This window comes from Thermothielavioides terrestris, chromosome 4 (assembly GCF_000226115.1).
Source record: "Thermothielavioides terrestris NRRL 8126 chromosome 4, complete sequence".
NCBI lineage: Eukaryota > Fungi > Ascomycota > Sordariomycetes > Sordariales > Chaetomiaceae > Thermothielavioides > Thermothielavioides terrestris.
In genome coordinates, this window is record NC_016460.1 from 2,810,767 (window position 1) to 2,829,169 (window position 18,403).

Sequence of the window (18,403 nt, forward strand, 5' to 3'; positions counted from 1 at the left end):
CGTCACTTTCATGAGTGAGGCACATTTCGCATGTGGAAGCGCGGCAAATGCAAGTCTCGTGCGCCGTTGCCGCCGTCGATGCAAGCTTCAGTATCGCAGTAGCACCCATGTGAGGCTTGCATGCAAACAAGAAACATTGGCAGGTGAACAAGTGAAGGATCGGAGGTAGATGGAAATGCAAATATTCAACTATCCCTGCTTCTCGCCGTCACTGCCACCAACACATGCAGTCCCCTGACTCCCCTCCGTCTCGTTCACCTCGGGCGTTATCCCCTCCATCATCTCCCCATCATCTTTTTCCCTCTCCTTGCCCTTCTCTTCTTCTTTCTCACGGGCCCCGCCATCTGTTTCTTCGCCCTCCTCCCGTTCTGGTCTCTCCTCCCTTTCGGGTCTCTCCTCCCTGTCGTCCCTGTCGTCCCTGTCCTCACTGTCGCCCTTCTCCTCTCTGTCACCCTTCTCCTCTCTGTCACCCTTCTCCTCTCTGTCCGTTTTCTCGCCCTTCTCTCCCCCAAAGGCATCGGCTGCGGCCGGGAAGTTGAGATGTTTCCAGTCCTCCAACTCCTCCGTCACCGACCGTAGCCGGTCGCGGATGCTCTCAATGGCGTAACTCCCCAGCAGCAGCCTCAGCGGCGGGTACGAGCAGTGGCCCAGTTGCCACACCAGCTCGGCGCACTTGACGGCGCTGGTCGGCTGCCTGTCGCCGAGCCACTGCACCATCCTTTTCGCGTGGAGCGCCGGGGACGTCGCGTGCGAGTAAGCCTCGCTGGCCGGCTTGATGAGGAAGTGGCCCCATGTGGGCAGCGGGTTCGTGCCCGAGTCCGGTTCATCCCTCCTCACCAAGCCCGGCTCTACCAGCGTCGCCTTGATATTGAACGCATCCACCTCGTATAGCAGGGCCTCGATCAGCCCCTCGACCGCATACTTGGTCGCGCAGTACGGGCCGAGCCCCGGCACGCCCAGCGCGCCAGAGGTCGAGCTGAAAATGAGGTACCGGCCGCCGTTCTGCTGGCGGAAGTAGGGCAAGCTCGCTTGGACGATGTGCAGGGTGCCCATGAAGTTGGTCTCGAACTGGTTGCGCAGATCGTACTCGTCCTGGTCCTCGCACGCCCCGATGACGCCGTAGCCGGAGCAGTTGGCGATGCAGTCGATGCGGCCGAAGCGCTCTAGCGTGCGCTGGATGACGCGCGCCACCGACGCGCCGTCGCGCACGTCGCACAGCTGGCCCAGGCAGGTGTCGCTGTTGTGCTGCGCCATGGCTTCGGGCGACGTCTCGAAGACGCGGCCGACCGTGGTGACCAGGTCTCCATGGTTGAGCGCCGACTTGACGAGCGAGCGGCCCATGTGGCCGGTGCCGCCGAATACCTGGAAGGGAGGCGGCGGGTGTCAACGCGGGGCGCCAGAGGTGGTTTGCAGCGCGGGATCCTTCACTCACGATCCACACCAGCTGTTTCGCCGGCGCGCCGGGCTGCGGCGGGTCACAGCTTGCCGGCAGCTGCAGCCTCATCTTCGACGTCTCGGATCCGGAGACGGACGACCCGTCATGCGCACTGCGAGCATCCATGTTGCACACAGTAAAGGTCGCGCCTCAGATGAATCGTCCTTCGGCAGGTTTGGCCGCAGTCCACGAAGGCGAGGCGATGCCAGTCGCAATCCGCATGCGCCCGCCCGACTACTTCGACCTCAGCTCATGGTATGTCTCAGGAGTCCGACTGCCGCAAAGCCGACTCGCACCGTTACCGTGGGTGCGGGATAGACGGGCCGGCGGTTGAAAGCTGTCGTGTGGGGTGTGGGGCATGGGGAAGCTGGAGAGAGAACACAGTGCCAGATTCTTGGCGCGACTGTCCGAGTCCAAGAGAGGGTTCGCAGGTGCGCTTGCCGGGCCGTTTGCGGCAAAGTTAGCGTGCGGAGTATACTTCCGTACATCTTTCGAGGGAATACGAGAGTCGAGTTGTTACCGACTCATAAATGGATGCTCGCGGTCATCGATCCTTTGGCCCGGTCCCTTGGCCAATACAGGCCAAGGATCGTCTCATTCCCTTCCCTATGCCCTAACGAGATCTCATGAACCACCCCTTGAATAACTGGTGAAGGCCACGGAAGCCACGTGACCCGACCCGCCAAACGCTTGCGGAGCTTGCTATTCTTATCGATAGCCCTCACAATGATGCCATTTCCAAGCGCCCTTTCATAAGGGTAACGGAGAACTGGGAAGCGGACAGTGCTGTGTATGTCGAAACGGCGCACACAAGATTCCCCGGTGCTCGGCAAACGTACGACCCTCGCTGACCTGTTGCGAGGTTCCAGCCAATACTAGTGTAGATTTTACAAGCGTGCCAAAACCGCTGAGTAAACTTGCGAGATTCCGGCCGTCTTCTGCCCCTCAGCACCAAATTTAAGCCGCGAGCCCCGCCCTGCCCGCTTCACATCACCGGCGCCTCATCCGTGAACCAAACTGCATCTGAGAGAAGAAGGAGATCCGAATTTTGACAGAAGTGTGTGGAAATCAATCAAGATGAAGGCCTACCTCTACGACAACCTCCCCGTAAGCTCACACCCCACCCCGCGCAAGCCCGGACCCCCCTTTGCACCTTGTCATCCCGCTCATCCATCCATCGGCCAGGGCGACCAGCGGCTGCCGCACGACTCGGGCACCGCGCTGACGCCGGCGGAGCTCGGCACGCTCGGCGTGCTATACTACCAGATCGACTCGGTGGTGGGCGTGGACGCGCTGGCGGCGGAGCGCGGGTACAAGAACCGGGACGAGATCACGGTGTCGCCGGAGAAGATGGGCGACGCGTACGAGGCCAAGGTGCGCATGTTCTTCGACGAGCACCTGCACGAGGACGAGGAGATCCGGTACGTGCGGGACGGCGCCGGCTACTTCGACGTGCGCGACCGCGCCGACCGCTGGGTGCGCATCCGCGTCGAGAAGGACGACCTGATCATCCTGCCGGCCGGCATCTACCACCGGTTCACGACCGACGAGAACAATGTATGTGTATCCATGCCTTTCTTGTGGGCTTCTCGGCAACGGTGGGAGAGGGGAGAGTGAAAGAAGCTGACGACGCTGGCGTGCAGTACATCCACGCGATGCGCCTGTTCAAGGAGGAGCCCAAGTGGACGCCCCTGAACAGGTCAGAGGACCTCGACTCGAACCCGTACCGGAAGGAGTACGTTTCTCAGTACCTGTCGTAGTTTGCTGGCGGGGAATGTGAGAAGAACAGGAGCGAAACGTCTGATTTCAATTTGAAAGCGTGTTTGGCTTTGGCTTTTGCGAGGAGTCAGTCTATCGCAATTTGCGTCTTTTTGTTTTACTGTCTTCGCTATCCTAGAATGCTCCATGTTTTGACATGCCTGCCTCGTCTTCCAAGACGTACGTACATCCCGATACCTCTGAAGGAACCGTCACTCCGGCTGAACGGACCAACTGCCGACACAAGCAGACTTGCGAGCATCCAAGGGCCGTACCGACCCAATGATGCCGTTTTATTGGGTGTGCATTCCCCTCAGAGGCACTCTCATCTTCTGCAGAATGCGTGATTCAAAAGCTCGCCATGGTATCCTTCCTGCAAATCCCAATTCCAACGCCTGTACTGTATGCAATGCCGATCTGGAAAAATGCCTCCGCTAACGTCTGAACCCGCCCTTAACGCCCAGCGCCTAGAAGTGGAATGAGATCGCAAAGAATGAATATGTACACGCTGTGACTCCGCCGATGGTCACCGCACTTCGGGTTGTGGAGGCGCGGCCTCGGCGACAGCGATTTCGTTGTTGATGCCGTTGGCAGTCTCGTCGCGCTGTCGCCCCTCTGTCAAACCTGTCAGCCCCGCCTATCCGCCACTCAACGCACCCACACCCACTCTCTCTCGAAAGAAGGACTTACCAAACAGACGCCGCCACCACATCGGCGGATCCAGCGGCCGCGAGCCTCCATGCAGCCTCGGGTAGACGTCATTGAAGAAGTACCAGATATGGCCGATAACCACGCCCAGCAGCTCGTCCTTCGGCACGGTGCCGTGCAGCATCAGGCTGATGCCCATCAGGACCCACGGCAGGTAGGGCGCGCGGAAGACGAGCAGGCCCAGGAAGCTCATGAGCGTGTCCGGGTTGCGGCGCGACCAGATGTAGACGAGAGTGGACGACAGCGGGTGGCCGAGGAAGGGCATGGACACGAAGGGCGAGAGCAGCAGGAGGCTGGTGGTCGCGAACAGCAGCATCCACGAGTAGTGGGCGGGCGACCGGCCCGACGATTCCTCGAGCAGGCGCGAGTAGCGCTGCAGGAAGTAGACGTGGAAGAGCAGGTCGATCGAGATGGGGCCGAAGTAGAGGAAGGTCGTGATCAGGCGCCAGTACTGTCGGGTGGCAAGTGAGGGCCCAGGTTAGTGAAACGAACGCTGTGACGGACGTGAGGATGCAAAGTGGTTGTCGTGCAGTTTGGCGAAGCGTGCGTGATGGAGGAGAGAGGTGGACTTGCCTGCGCCTTGTGGAAGACTGCGCGGTAGCTGTAGAACAGCTGGAACGGGGTCAGCAGCTGGCACTGCACCAGTCCGCTCGTCAGGACCGTCGCGGTGGTCCACCATCGTGTGCAGATGGGCATCTCCCAAAACCACGTCTCGAGCGGGAAGGCGCCGTCGCCGCCCATGATTTGGTCCATGGTTGCGGAGCGTTAACAGTAGAGCGCTGCGTGGGAAGCGAGTGGTGGGAAGTGCGCTTTTGTTCCGGGAGAATGCGGGACAGCCCGGTTGGGCTAGATGGAACTGCCGACGCAGCTTCAGGCTGGGTTTCGTATTTATCGCTGCGGCGGTTTACTACAGCAGCGTATGTGCGTCTCGCTGCCGACCTAGAGTCCAGGTTGGAAACCGTGGCGCGTTGCGGGCGTGTGGATGCTGATGAGCCGCGATGATGATGTTGAGGTGTCCTTTCGTTTCCCCGTCGTCCCGCCATGTGCTTTATCAGCGGCGCGGCGAGTTTATCGCAGATGGACACGAGCCAACCAGGCCAGGCAGGACAGGTGGGATGTTCCCACTACACGGTGTTATTTACCAATTGCCCACGGTATGGGGCATGGGGCACGGGGTCTTCTGAACGTCATGTTTGAGACTTCCATCCAGATGCGGATGCTCGTCTGTCCAATAAGCCCAGGCTACTTTCAACAACATCGACTCTGGGTATCGCCCTGTATTGATACTTTCTAGTCTTTGAAAGTGGCGGTAAGAGCCTCGGCACATCACCACCGGTGAAGAAAAGCACTGAGCACATCTCACTTGATATGTTCCATCACTCTGCCTGAGCAAAATTGCCGACCAGCTGCACAATCAGAAACCCTCCCCGGGGGTCACGGATCATAGCCAACCCCCTGAATCAAAGTCAATACTGCAAATAAACATCCACCGAGAACCGTCACCGCCATGTTCCTGAGCATTGAGATATCTTCCTTGCTAAGTGCCTACCTATAACTACAGGTAACTCGCTCCAACATGCCGTTGCCGAACGTTCGACAGGTGCCATACCCTTCCTTCACTTCTAAGCCACCAGCAAGCCAAGCATAGCCCACAGTGGTAACAACCGGGATTCGAGCGAATCGGAGCCTTCACACGCTTACTTTCTTCCTTCCTTCGCTTTCATGACTCTGCTTTCTTTTCCTTTTTCCTTTTCTCTTCTTTAGAGGAGCTGCTTCAATTGCTCGGCTCTACACTCCCCGACAGTACATCGGAACCAGCCTGCTCGACTACCACATACTCCTCTGGAAAATGGGATCCATCCATAGCGGGACCGTCACTTCCACCGAGCCCCAGGCTGAGGATGACTCAGTGCTCCGCGGTTTGCTCGAAAAGTACGTCGCCGAGGAGAAGAATCGGAAGTTCTCCCCGGCCAAAGTCAGCGCCTTCGTCAGGGAACAGCGCAAGCAACTGGCCCTCCCGCCAAAGAAGCGAGACTGGGCTCGGGCGCGGCAGCTTTACCTGGCCATGTTCGACATCGACGAGGCCAAGCTCGAGACCATCGAGGGCGCCCGCTTCTCGGGCGGCTGGACGGGCTCGGGCAGCCTGTACGCGCTGACGGCGCAGCCCATGTCGCTTGCGTCGTCGCTGCCGACCATGTACATGGCGAGCGTGCCGCAGGACGAGCTGAACCGCCGCCTGGTCTACTACGCCCGCATCGTGCTGGTGGCTCAGGTCCTCATCGTCATCGCCACCCCGCTGGTCACCATGGCGCTGCAACAGTTCTGGTCGGCCCCCGCAGACCGGTTCAGTAAGTGGGACCGGACGCTGCAGTTGAACCTCGAATCGACGCGGCTGGTGAAGCCAAGCGGCAAGCCGGGTGCGGCAGCGGAAACGCAGGCGGAGCAAGCAGAAGAGGCAGGTGTATGGACCAGCGACCAGCTGGATCTCGCAGATCTGAGGGCTCAATGGAAGGGCCCAATCGGGGTCCATCTCGCGCTACACCAAGAATGCCTAGAGACGGAGCTCCGGGTGTGCCAACAGCGCATGGCAGAACATCGACAGCGCACGGCAAAGAAGGACCAGCAGCAAGGCCGACCGCGCAAGCCGGCGGCCACCGCGGCTCGAAAGGGCCGGTGGCTTGCGCTCGAGGTGCGCATCTCGGAGCTCGAGGCCGACCTTGCCCATCTCCGGGCAGACCGGTGGATGGACATGTCGGCGCACGGCCGGGCCCGGCTGCTGGACGCGATCCAGGGCCAGAAGCCATGGACGCTGTCGTTACGGACGGCCTGGGCGCGTCTGCGGCAGCCGCCCGAGCTCATCGCGCAGGTGGCGCAGCGCATCGGCTCGCAGTTTGCCATGTTCGTGGCCGGCAGCAACATGCAGCTCATCGTGTCCAACGTGATCCGCTTCGCCAACGCGCAGCGTACCGAGCAGGGCCTGCCGCCGGCCGTGTCCCGCAACGAGCTCTACGCGATCAACGTCTGCATCGCCCTGCTGAGCGTGGCCATGGCCTTCGCTTCCGGCGCTGCCATCTCGTTCAAGATCCGGCAGCGGGCCGACCTGCGGAAGAAGATCGACCGGGCGGGATTCCGGTGGGAGCAAGTGCCGCGGGCCCTGTGGGCCATCCTGAAGGCCATGTTCGCCGTCCCGAGGGCGATTGTGGACAGGGCCAGGGTCGAGAGGGCGGCAGCGAGGGCCTCGACTCTCGCCGGGGAGCTGGCCCTGCGCATAGCCACGCTTAAGGGAGCGGTGGAGGAGTGGCAAGGCGAAGCGGACGGTGCAGCCAAGCCTGTCCAAACGTGACTAGCGTGGTTGGTGGTGGTGGGTGGGCTCCTCGCAGTGCAGACGAGACAGGCCCGTGGCCGTACGCTGTACACGTGCACCGTGGTAGGTGGTCACAGTGTTGAGAAAGCGGTAACCATCTCCGCTGCACCTGTCTCAGAACTCCCAGCAGACGTTACTTGCTGTCCACTTGGGAACGTTGCGTCGAGCGGCAGACAACGGCGAGGAGCATCTTGGCCCCCAACATCCCACGACGGCCCTCCCACGAGTTGAGGCTGTGCACCCCCTGGATATGCTCTGGCGACACGTCTGTTTGCTGCTATACTGGCTCCTCTTGCTGATCTCTTCGAAAGGCTGGATACCCGGAGTTGCAGCGCAGCGTTGACGTGTTCCGGAGTGCAGACGACAGGATGAGACTAAAAACGTGAACCTCGACACACGCAGCCGCCTTCACCATTCGCTATGCCGTGACTCGCAGGATCGAACCGGCTGGTAATAGGACGGAGCCGGTGATACTAGGACTAATGGGGTTTATATCCATTCACCCCGTGCGTTGATTGCTAACACGGGGCTAGGACTTGGCGTTGACATAGCAGGAAGCAGCGCTTGCGAACCCGCCGACCGCTACTTACGTCGGGGATTTGCACGGGTTTGATAAATTTGGGCGTTACCGTACCCTCCCGGTGGCGTCATTCGCCGTCGCCGTCGAGTAGGCTCAGGGGCGGCGGTGAAATACTCAAAGCACCTCCATGGATCGAGATACAGCGCCGCTTCCCTTGGACTCTTGGATCTTGCGAGATAAATCCGCATGCTTCAGATGTTCACCCTAGCATCCAAGTTGATGTCACACGCAAAGCAGCAACTTAGTTTACAAGAAATGCCGGGTCGTTTGGACCCCTCTCTTCCTATGGGAGTGTCGACCACTGATGCACAAACGGCAGGTTCAGCTTTCCCAATTCATGAAGTTCACCTCGACTTTTTGCACTTGTTATCGGTTGCCGCTGTGAACCCGAGCGAGCAGATGCATGCCGCCATATTCCAGAGCATGCACTAAGTTGGTCACTTGGAGCATACGGCGTATGTAGAGATCAAGTTGTGAGGGAGTTTTGACATTCATCGAGCACAAAGAGTTTGGACACTGGAAGGCCAGGTCGCGCTGAATGGAGTCCGGCTGACCAGTTGGTGACAGGCAGTAAAGCAGCCCCGGGGACCTCGGTTGAACAAACGTTCTGATCGCGGAGTTGTGATGAAGGTTCTGATAGTCGAACTAAGGAGCAAGGTAGTGTGGCCAGTGGCCACTGCTCAATACGGAACATACACGTACAGGTTAATACACAGTATTCCGTAGGACTTCCTGTGGAAGCATGCCTTACCTTAGCCACCAATCACAACGCACCGTTAATTACCTAGTTAGGTAGGTACCTAGTTAACTGCCGTAGTGTATTTTCCGTCATGACGGCGCCGGAATGAGCTGGGCTAACCATTTGGAGACAAAATGTGGCTACAGCTAGCGCCACTCCTTGGCGAGCTCCCCAGCCACCCCATTAAACCCCCTGCCGATTCGAGTCGCGCTGCGCGTGAGCTCGCGGTCGCTGGCCGCGTCTGCGGGTCCAGAGAAGAAGCGCATTGAAGAGCTTCCCAACCTCCCAATTTGAGCATGTTCACATTCCAGAGACCGTCGAGGCGCGCTCCCATTTCCGGATTGTGAATCCTGCATACAAGCATTATTTTCTTGTTACCACCACCCCGCGATAACGCTCTTGTATCTTCGCCAATTCGCTTTGCGCTGCATCGACAAGCCGCGTCTGCAGTGTCGCACGTCGCAAGGCTTCCCCTTGCAAGCTCTCTGGAAGCTCTGTGCTCACGCTCCAACGACCTCCTCCCACACCCCCCCGGGTCGCATTCTATCCTGCCGCATAGCTTTACATCTCTCGTTGCCGGCTTTCTCGGTTACGAGACCAAGTCCAGCCGCCCCAATGCCCCCGAAAAGAGCCAAGCAAAGACCATCAGGCGCAGCAGCAGCTCCAGCCCACGCACCACCACCACGACCACCACCGGCAGCAGCAGCAGCAGCGGCGCAGGCAGGAAGCCGACGGCCAAGAGAAAGCGGTGTCCAACGTGCGTCCCTCTTCCGTCCACTGGACCCAATCGCCTCTCTTTCGCTCCGGTGCTGACCCTCCCGATAGCAGGCGACCCCGTCCCGCAGCCGCGCAAGCGTCGCTACCGCCCCGGCACGCTCGCGTTGAGAGAAATCCGCCGCTACCAAGCCAACACTGATTTACTTATGTCCAAGCTGCCGTTCGCCCGCCTCGTACGTCTTTCTCTCTTCCCTTCCTCCAAAAAGCAGTTCCCCCCCCCCCCCCCCCTACCCCCCCCTTCTTTCCCAAGCTTCTCCCCACCTGTGCTCTCGCCTCTTACCCCATCTTCACATCCACTCAGGTTGGGGACAGCCACTAACGAGCGCGATGATGCCACACAACCCAGGTCCGCGAGATCGCGCTCCAGTACCAGCCCGCGCGCGAGGAGCTGCGCTGGCAGTCGCAGGCCATCCTGGCGCTGCAGGAGGCCGCCGAGGCCTTCCTGGTCCACCTGTTCGAGGACACCAACCTGTGCGCCATCCACGCCAAGCGCGTCACCATCATGCAGAAGGACATCCAGCTGGCCCGGAGGATACGCGGCGTCTGGGGCGGCGCCGGATGGGTGTAGCGTGTACATAATAGGGCCTTACTTGCTTGCTGTCCCCTCCCTTTGCCCGGCCGCTCGTCATTATCTCCCACCCCCCTTACCTTTGGGCTGTGGAGGGGTGCCCGGGGGGACGGAGTCCTTGCGAGGATCTGGAGGGCTTATCGCTCGCTTCGCGTTTGCCTGGGTGGATGGTGGGGGCCGGGGTCTCGAAAAGGGGGGGTTGTTTGGGAGGTCGGTCGTGATTCGAGATTTCGTCGTGTGCCGGTTCGGAGGCTGGTTTGCTGTGCGCTGCTGGGGAAGTCGGCGTTCTGAGGCGTTGCAGGAGTTGGTCGTGCTCCACGGTTCTGGCCTGTCCGCGTGGGAGGGAGGAAACGGCTTCTCCCGTGTTATCATACGGTTGTCTGGGGCGGTGTCTGGCAGGGCGTTGGTTACTTTGCTCACTCGCATCACTGGTTGTAGCCAGTGCTACACTAATGAACTCGAGTGAAACTCGATCCGTCATAGATTGAAGCGTTCCCACGCCCCGTTGACCATCAACCCGTGTGGTTGGATATGCTCATGATGCCCGTCGGATGGACTCCCCGTTGAACAGTCAACGTCCCGAAGCTGCAGGTTTCCGTCCGCTTTCCTTGACTGCCAGGTGCCTTTCATGTTGCTGCAGACCGGTCTGCATCGGAGGACGTGTCCCCTCGACCGTGTCCGGGGATGCATGCCACCGCACGAAACTGGCTCCCGGGGCGGGAGGGTGTTGTGGGTGGTTCTCCCCTTGAAATTGACCGTCGCGATGAACATCGACTTAATCTCAGGAGACATTCCCCTTCCCGCAGGGTATAGATGTTTACGCAGCACACGTCTTTATTCCCACACAAGTTGTATGGGTGGGGGCATAGTTGTTTATGTCTCAGTTCTGTAAATCAAGGGACGTCCAACGCAAAAACATGTCGCCCTCAGCGGAGCATGCACAACCCCGTCCGAACGAACACCCGCTCCCGAGTCCCACAGCAGCGGCAGAGCCTCAGATAGCCCTAAGCAAAGGTAACAGGACGAACAAAGAGCGATGATGCTCCCCGATGACGTCGGCTAGCAGCGCTGCTGCGAAGTCCTGCAACCGCAAACCAATCGAGCAGAGACGATTGGGTTCCAGCTCAGAACTGCAGCGCCACGTGGTTGGCATTCCATCCGTCGATCGGAGGCACACAGCCCCGGAAGAAGCAAGCTGTGCGAGTCAAATCAGGGCGAATCTGGGCTGAAAGAAGGCTACACAGGCGTTTGAGCCACATAGTTGGATATTAACCGCGGCCGGTCTGTTTGCAGGACCACCTCAAATTGTCTCTCGCTCGATCTCCAGCTCTTGCTTGCAACCTTCTCTCCCCACCAAAACAGTTCATACAATGATACCGACCGACGACGACCGGAGAGCGACAGAACTGCGTGCGGTGCAGTGGGAGGAAGCAGACATACAGCGGGCCTCGCAGTCCCCTCCCCATTTCCATTTCTACTGTATTTACCCAGTCCCGTCCCTCTCTCCTCCCGTTGTTCCTGGCGGCTCCTTTTCTGTTTCCGTTCCGAGAAGTTCCAACCAACCCATCCCCCCAAACTTCCATTTCCCATCGTCAAATCGTGCCCGTCATCTCGTCATCCCGAAAGAAATGAACTTCCTCCTCTGGATCGGATGGCAGGCGGCGTTCGGCTCTTTCGGTCCATCAGGCGCCTGCTGGCGCAGTCGTCGCTCTGTTTTTGCCAACCTGCCATCTTTTTCAGATCCCACCGGCCACAGATCGTCCACATTCCCTTTTTTCCTCTCCTCCAATTTGCATAGGCACCGCTGCTGTGTCGAGACTTCCTTGCGCTCGCTGAGAATCGGTACATATATGGCGATGTCGGTTGTTGGTTGCGACCCGTCTTGAGGCTGGTCCACCCTTCGGACCGAACGAGGAGATATATATAAAAGAAAAAAGAAAGGGAATGTCAGATAGTGGGCATGTCCTACCCGGTACAGTGGTCCATTCCATACACGCGTTGTGTTAGGTTCAAGGCAAAAATTAGGCTGAGGCCTCTCAGGGGTCCTCGAGCGAGAGACACGAAGCTGACAAAGGAAAAAGAACAGGAGATGATGGTTGATGGCAATGATGTGACGAAAGCGACAGAGCGAGACAGATTGCGCCTCCAAGAGAGAAAAAGAAGCCCAAAGAAGAGGATTTTTTTGTTTGCGCCGCCCCGGCCCTTGGTGAGAATCCGTCCTGTCCCAAGTCTATGATCTGATCCCATCCGCTAAGAGATGCTAATGGAGACAACAGGGGTTTGAACCAAATAGAGATATATGTCGAGGACATAGAGCCTGGCGTGGTGACAGGTCTATGGAAGGATTGGAGATGTCACTCCTGGGGTCAAGTATTTGTTATATCGGTGGATATTCGTCAAACAGAGGCTGACGATCCGTACTCCGTTTAGATCCGGTTGCCGCTCAACTGCACCGACGGGAAGATCGCGTATTGATTCGGCGGGGGCGGTGTGCTCAGGCTTGCAGTCCGCGAGCGTCCTCGCCTCACCAGGATCGACGATTTCGCCTTCCCGGGCCAAGGCTCATCCATGGCCAGTCTGTTGAGGTTAGACTCACTCCCTCGGCTCCCGAAGTCGCGGCGCCGGGTGGCCGGCTGGGCCGCCTCTTCCGACTCGGGGAGCGGGGGCATGGCACTCTTGCCGTCGCCTCGACCGTGCGACTCAAACGACGGGAAACGCTGCAGCGGCTCAGCCGTGGGGGGGCAAGTCTCCATGTCGAGCGAGGCAGTGCTCGCCGTCAGGCGGGTGTAGTCTGTCGCTGTGGATGCCGTCGAGATGTGCTTATCGAACGCCGAGTTGGCGCTTTCGATGGTGCCGGTCGTCGAGGCGCTGGTGCGGTACCGAAGAAGCAGGGCTGATGGGTCCATGTTCAGTGTTGGCTCGTCAAACCGACGAAATGCAGAGTCGGAAGCGTCTTGCCTTTCCGCCTCGCAGGCCATCATCTGCTGCTGGTAGTCCATGGGGATCAGGAGAGATGGAGACAGAGTGAAGCCGTGCGATTCCTTGAAGCTGGACGCGTCCGACGGCTTTCGATCATGGGGCAAGTTCTTCGACTCGACCCTTGGCAACGAGAAGTTCGACGCCTTTGGGTTATTCACCACGGTTGGTGTGATCGCTTCCTGCGTGGTCGCCGACGAAATTTGGCTGGCGGGGCTGAGAGCCGGCACATCGAACTGCCCGGGAGTCAGCGTTGCAGGTGGTGCCTCATGGGGGCTAGTGGCCCTTCCGTGGTCGTCGACAGGCGTTGCTGTGTCGCCGTCCCTGCTCGTCTCAAACGACGGCCGACCCCACTCGAAGTCGCAATCAGCCTCCGCCTCGTGCTCATAGCAGTAGTCGATGTCGTCCTCCCAAGCCTCGCGGGGAAGCGCTCCGCCCCGACCGCCCTCAACCCACGCCGCCTTGAGAGCCCGCTGCGCAGCGAACAAATCGAACCGACCCAGGGTGTCCGAAGCGTCACTCGGCCGGCGTCCCGAGTCGTCGTTGTGACGAGCGGAAAGCGCCCTCAACATGGGGACAGACTGGCTACCGCGGAGCGACGAGTTACTGGCAACGCTCGCCCGGGACTTCTTCGCTGCCACAGCGCTTTCGTCCTCTTCCGGAACGTTGGGCAGGGTGTACTCGGATGCAGTGCTGCTGGGGCACGGCAGTGGCCAATTGGCATCGTCGCGCTGACCCATGGCGTTGGGATACGCATGCTCGGGGATTGCGTCCATGTCTGGGGCCGGTGAATAACCGTAAGACGTTGGAGGGGGACTTCCGGGGTCGGCAAACAAGTGCGCGGAGCGGACGCTGGCGCTGGTTTGTGGCCGGTCAACCGAGTCGAATCGCTCGTGGCGCACAGACGTGCGACTGGAGCCGCGTGGAGGCGGGACGGGACCGCCCATAGCCGACTGGTCGATAGGGGACCGCGGAGGACGCGGCGGCGGTATACCCATGCTCAATTGTTCCTGAGACTGAGAGCGTTTGAGCAGTCGCCGTGGAGTCGAGTGCTTCTTCAGCACAGACGGCGTTCGAGTGAGCGACGTCGTCATTTGCAGCTCGGGGAAGGCCGTCATAGTGTCCTCGCCTTCCAAGGGGAGCGAATCGGTCGAAAAGTCGACAAAGTGCATGCCAGGGGCCGGTGCTTGAGCGGCCGGGCCGGTCCGTGGCAGGTCCGTGACGCGGTCCTTTTGCTGCGTGTGAGCCACATGCTGGAAGTTGTACGGCCCAGAGATGTTCAGTTTGCGCTGCGCCTGGGCGGCCTGATCCTGTTTGGTGCTCCGACGAAGACCGAAGAGGGCGGGAATCGTCGAGTCCCGGTTTGGGGCCGAGGTCGGCGGAGGCGCCATCGTGGAATCGGCCACAGCGTCGGTCGAGTAGATAGAGCTCGACGAGCTCTGGGCGCTGCTCTCGCGCCTAGTCTTGCCTCGCCGGTTGAAGATGGTCTTGCCAAATATCTGCACGCTCTCAGGCCGGTCCCGCGGGGGCATACTGCTGGACGTCGACCGCCCGGAGGATTTCCTCGAAAGCGTCCTCCCTTCAAGCGCGTTCTCCCACGACGGATGGTCGGCCGAGGTCAGCGACCGCAACGAGGACGAGCCGGAAGAGCTGGTCTGGTGGCTGTGGTGTTTGTCTCGAACGGAGGCGCGCTTCACCTGCTGGCTCAGCTCGCGGATGCTCTCTGGAGACGGCGGGCCATCGACGGCAGGGTCCAAAAGCCCATCGATGGAGCGGGCCTCATGTGGCACGACGTCGGATGACGTGACGGGGCGGACTGGTCGGACGGGGGGTGGCACAGGTTCCCTCGGCGGACTCTGGAGACCTAGGATCCTCGACTTTTTGGAACCCTGCTTGGAGCCCTGCTTTGAGCTCTTCGGCCGCGGATCCCGTTCCACCCGGTACACGGGCATGTTGGACGCGGCGTAAAAATTCATGGCGGGCGAGCTGTGTCTGCCGTTCTCGCCGCCGTGCTGATCCTCCTGACTTTAACGACTCGACCGTGGGCGGAGCTGGGAGCGGCCGACCGTGGGTGTCGCGGCCACAGATCGACACCCACCGACACTTGTCAGTCAGGGTGCCTGGGATATGCCGTCCCGGGCGAGTAGGCGAGGGCATCCGCAGCTGCTCGGGGCGGCGATGCGAGGTGAGAGAGACCGAGGTAAAAGACGACGACGGGGATCAGGGCGAGGGCGCGTCGAATTGCGGCACAATGCGAAGGCGCCGGTGAATCCCTCGGATGGGTCCCGGGAAACAACGATCAACAACAAATACTATGCAGGACTACCTATTTTTCCAGTCTGCGGGAAGGGAGCAGCAGTCCGAGGAAGCACTTGGTTGCGGGGGAAGGGACGGGCCCGGGGTTCCCATATATTGCCCCAGAGTCGCTTTGGGTTCGCATCCTTGCTGCCCTTTGCAATGCGTTCCGAAGACTTGCTCACACTGCAGGGCCAACGGGCTGGTGCCGTGCCGTCCAGCTCCCAGCGGTGCCAGTCGCCGGGATGCCGCAACATGGATGCCCTCCCTCTCCCCCCTGCGCGCCAGGGTGCGCTACACTCCACTTTGGTGGTCGAAGAGTCTGCGGGACCCAGGTGGGGTGATCTGCTCCTTGCAAGGGTCCCCGATACCTGCACCCCGCTGACCAGTCTGCGACCGTGGCTTGGCGCCGTAACCGTCTGACGACGCCTGGGCTGGTACCGTAACTGACCGTTAACGTGGGCTAGTGCACTGTGTTCAGTGCTCCGTACACTAGTTCGTTGCGAAGCCAAAACGGTGCGTCGCCATTGGAACCTGACCGGCCCGCAGAAGAGCTCGAAGAACTCCAGCGGTGACAGTGTGACTCGCATCAGAGGAAGAGAGTTCGGACGAGGACCGTCATTGTTCAAAGGTCCGACCCTGACAAGGTCGAGCAGCGGCATGAACCCGGAAACCGACTTTACCCATGTGATGATGGGATGATCCAGGAAAACGGGTGTTGGCTCGGGCACACCTCCTCGGTAGGTAGGCGGAAAAAATGAAGCGTGCCTCGCGGCCACCAACGAGAAGGCCAGTCGCCGGGTGAAAACAGACCGGAAAATATGTGATGGTTGCACCAGAACGCAACCAATTTAACTCCTGCAACAATATCGCCGTTGTCCGGCTTAAATAGGCCGACAAGCCAGAATTGGGACAATGGCCAGCAGGATCGACAGCGTGCTGTTGACAGCTCAACACAGCGTGTCCATGGACGACGGCAGCTCCCAGCAGGTGAGGCAAGCTGGGACATACTGCAAGTCCATACGCACTTAGCATCGGTGCCCGTCCCAGCGTCGCAGCGGAAAAGCGCACCGAGGCTAAGCAGCCCGCCGTCAATCTGTGCGCATTGAGCCGTGACACGCTGCTGGGTATTCCACGCTGCTTCCAGATGTTCCAAAGGTCCCAGACATCCTGTCGCGTGCCGGTCGCCTGTGCGGATACAACGCCGCTAGTCTTCGTGCGTATAGGCAGGTTGCCGTCGTGGACCCGAGGTATCACCGGGGCGATAAATTTAGCCCCTCGACGGGATTGATTCGCTGGCGTCGGCGACCTGTGCAGCAGTCTCATGCCGGCAAGTCTCTGGAGGCCGCATATTCATTATTTGTTGGAGTCGCAATCGCGACGAAACAGCGGATCAGCAGCACGCGCGAAAATGAAGACCCCCGCCCCCGGACTGCAAGACGGTAGGAGCGAAGGTCGGCCACGATCATCTGTCATGAACGATCGTCTGGACAACTATCTCCGTAGGGCGGTGCACTTCACCGGATTCGTCGAGACCTCTCCCCGGCCACACGGCTGACGGTTCGATCGTGAGTGGAATTCCAGGGTCTTTGGCCTCCGGGTCTGGGGAAGGCCGGTCGTCCCCGCACTCGACGGGTCACGGAAGGAAGGCACCGTAGCATCGGGCATTTCGCGAGGTGAAGCGCGCGACAGGCCGGGGAAGCGGGACGAGGGGCCTAGCAGCGAGCCGGCTTGGGAAATTGGGGTTCTGCCGAGGACGCCATGTGTCCTTGTCGCTTCTCGTCCATGTGGCAGCAAGGTAGCTGCTTGTAACTTGAAATTGATCATCTTGCACGCCAGGGAGGTAGTAAACTCCACGCACCGAGGAAGTGTTGGCTGAGTTCTGAGATCCGCGAATCGAGAGATCAGAAGGCAAATTTGGGATTGGCTGTCTCAGCGACGGGAACTCCTTCCTCGGGAGCTCCTTCCTCCTCTCTTGCTTGGGTGCAGGCAGAAGAAGTCCCTCCTCGCGCCTGTCCACTTGCACATCAGGTAGATCAGGCCCTGGTCCCTCCAGCAAAAACAGTCTCGCCTTTCACTGGAACATTGCGCAGTAACTAAGGTACGGATTACTACCAGTTGAGTGCGGCTCCGCAGCGGGACACCTGAGCGGCTTCTCGAGTTATTTCAAAACCAACGATAGACCCTGTTTGAGGGCCGCGAAGCTTCGTAGCAGTGATTCCATCCTGTTGGTGTCCTTGCAGTGAGTGACCTATCACAGGAGACAGTTTCTTCGCATTTGCAAGAAATCGTACGGAGGTAACTCCGGCTAAATTGCTCTGAAAGGCTGAACGGAAACACAACCGCGGAAGAGGCTTCCGATATCGACCAACCAGTGCCAACCAACGGGCCCGGCAATCCGCCGTTAAGTCGGCATTCCATCGGGCCCGGCAATCCGCCGTTAAGTCGGCATTCCATCGGGCCGCCAAGGAAACGACACAGCAACTCTGTGTCAGCGTTAACTCGTGTATCGTGTGTAATGGATTACCATAACTCAGCGCCACGAAGTCACTCAGTGACGGACTTGCTACTACCTAGTAACTGTGGCTGGAAGCATGGTAACCTTCTGGTTGTTCCATTTCGGTAAAATACCTTGCACAATATCCGTACCACTCCCTACCTCCGCAGTCACTCGGGCTTTCTGCAGATCAATCGCAGGATCTGCGATCCTGGGGTCTTGAAGGGAAAGACCACAGGACTCTCCGGCTTACAAGCGCTGTTTGGCTATGTCGAAATCCGCCGACAGACCGAGGAACAGCAAAGGCAGAGCCCGAGGAAAAGGTGCTTGTGCACTACTGTTCCAGGTGTGGAAGTGCCTCACTACGCCGATAGTTACGCCGAGCCTGCGCCCGTTCCGCTTACAGAATACACCGTACAAGCACACAGTCTGCCTTCGCTGCTCGGGCACTCACAACGGGACAAGCACAATGGGTCAGCTGTGTCATCACACAGCATGACTGAGATGCTCCATACTGGCTCGCAGAATTGCGGACGATGAGATGGCCTGCCAACTAAGATTCGGGGACCGCGCCATTGTGCCTTGACGGGCAACTCGGAACCGCACACCAGCATTCAAGTCGAATTAATTTTCCACGGATTTGAGACGGAGACCTCTCTTTCGCAAGCACACCTATGACATGCATTAGGTGTCGATCAATCGCTTC

At 59.5% G+C, this 18,403-nt stretch overlaps 6 protein-coding genes across 6 annotated transcripts; 3 read left to right on the top strand and 3 right to left on the bottom strand.

Annotated features, from left to right (window-relative positions):
- Positions 1-103: 103 nt before the first annotated feature.
- Positions 104-1,985, bottom strand: THITE_2170991 (uncharacterized protein). Its single transcript, XM_003655604.1, has 2 exons — positions 1,433-1,985; positions 104-1,362 (listed from the first exon to the last, which is right to left on the bottom strand). Exons 1-2 carry the CDS (start codon positions 1,559-1,561, stop codon positions 190-192), a joined length of 1,302 nt encoding a protein of 433 aa, XP_003655652.1. The 5' UTR covers positions 1,562-1,985; the 3' UTR covers positions 104-189.
- A 193-nt stretch (positions 1,986-2,178) lies between these two features.
- THITE_2068692 (uncharacterized protein) lies at positions 2,179-3,450 on the top strand. The gene is made up of 4 exons (XM_003655605.1): positions 2,179-2,225; positions 2,305-2,542; positions 2,621-2,992; positions 3,079-3,450. The coding sequence occupies exons 2-4, from the start codon at positions 2,513-2,515 to the stop codon at positions 3,193-3,195; spliced, it is 519 nt and encodes a 172-aa protein (XP_003655653.1). The 5' UTR covers positions 2,179-2,225; positions 2,305-2,512; the 3' UTR covers positions 3,196-3,450.
- Positions 3,451-3,599: 149 nt separating this feature from the next.
- On the bottom strand, positions 3,600-4,958 carry THITE_2119583 (uncharacterized protein). Its single transcript, XM_003655606.1, has 3 exons — positions 4,475-4,958; positions 3,884-4,352; positions 3,600-3,808 (listed from the first exon to the last, which is right to left on the bottom strand). The coding sequence occupies exons 1-3, from the start codon at positions 4,652-4,654 to the stop codon at positions 3,720-3,722; spliced, it is 738 nt and encodes a 245-aa protein (XP_003655654.1). The 5' UTR covers positions 4,655-4,958; the 3' UTR covers positions 3,600-3,719.
- Positions 4,959-5,750: 792 nt separating this feature from the next.
- Positions 5,751-7,244, top strand: THITE_2130943 (uncharacterized protein; the record flags this gene model as incomplete). Its single annotated transcript, XM_003655607.1, has 1 exon — positions 5,751-7,244. One exon carries the CDS (start codon positions 5,751-5,753, stop codon positions 7,242-7,244), a length of 1,494 nt encoding a protein of 497 aa, XP_003655655.1.
- Positions 7,245-8,718: 1,474 nt separating this feature from the next.
- THITE_113981 (uncharacterized protein) lies at positions 8,719-9,929 on the top strand (the record flags this gene model as incomplete). The annotated part of the gene is made up of 3 exons (XM_003655608.1): positions 8,719-8,831; positions 9,144-9,534; positions 9,708-9,929. The coding sequence occupies 3 exons, from the start codon at positions 8,719-8,721 to the stop codon at positions 9,927-9,929; spliced, it is 726 nt and encodes a 241-aa protein (XP_003655656.1).
- A 2,178-nt stretch (positions 9,930-12,107) lies between these two features.
- On the bottom strand, positions 12,108-15,049 carry THITE_2119587 (uncharacterized protein). The gene is made up of 2 exons (XM_003655609.1): positions 12,206-15,049; positions 12,108-12,135 (listed from the first exon to the last, which is right to left on the bottom strand). Exon 1 carries the CDS (start codon positions 14,879-14,881, stop codon positions 12,356-12,358), a length of 2,526 nt encoding a protein of 841 aa, XP_003655657.1. The 5' UTR covers positions 14,882-15,049; the 3' UTR covers positions 12,108-12,135; positions 12,206-12,355.
- Positions 15,050-18,403: the final 3,354 nt, after the last annotated feature.

Coding starts and splice junctions, on each gene's coding strand:
- THITE_2170991 (XM_003655604.1), bottom strand. CDS start 1,561: ATGGATGCTCGCAGTGCGCATGACGGGTCGTCCGTCTCCGGATCCGAG. Junction 1,363..1,432: donor CGAAACAGCTGGTGTGGATC/GTGAGTGAAGGA, acceptor CCTCCCTTCCAG/GTATTCGGCGGCACCGGCCA.
- THITE_2068692 (XM_003655605.1), top strand. CDS start 2,513: ATGAAGGCCTACCTCTACGACAACCTCCCC. Junction 2,543..2,620: donor ACCTCTACGACAACCTCCCC/GTAAGCTCACAC, acceptor TCCATCGGCCAG/GGCGACCAGCGGCTGCCGCA. Junction 2,993..3,078: donor TCACGACCGACGAGAACAAT/GTATGTGTATCC, acceptor GCTGGCGTGCAG/TACATCCACGCGATGCGCCT.
- THITE_2119583 (XM_003655606.1), bottom strand. CDS start 4,654: ATGGACCAAATCATGGGCGGCGACGGCGCCTTCCCGCTCGAGACGTGG. Junction 4,353..4,474: donor CAGTCTTCCACAAGGCGCAG/GCAAGTCCACCT, acceptor GCCACCCGACAG/TACTGGCGCCTGATCACGAC. Junction 3,809..3,883: donor GTGGTGGCGGCGTCTGTTTG/GTAAGTCCTTCT, acceptor CAGGTTTGACAG/AGGGGCGACAGCGCGACGAG.
- THITE_2119587 (XM_003655609.1), bottom strand. CDS start 14,881: ATGAATTTTTACGCCGCGTCCAACATGCCCGTGTACCGGGTGGAACGG.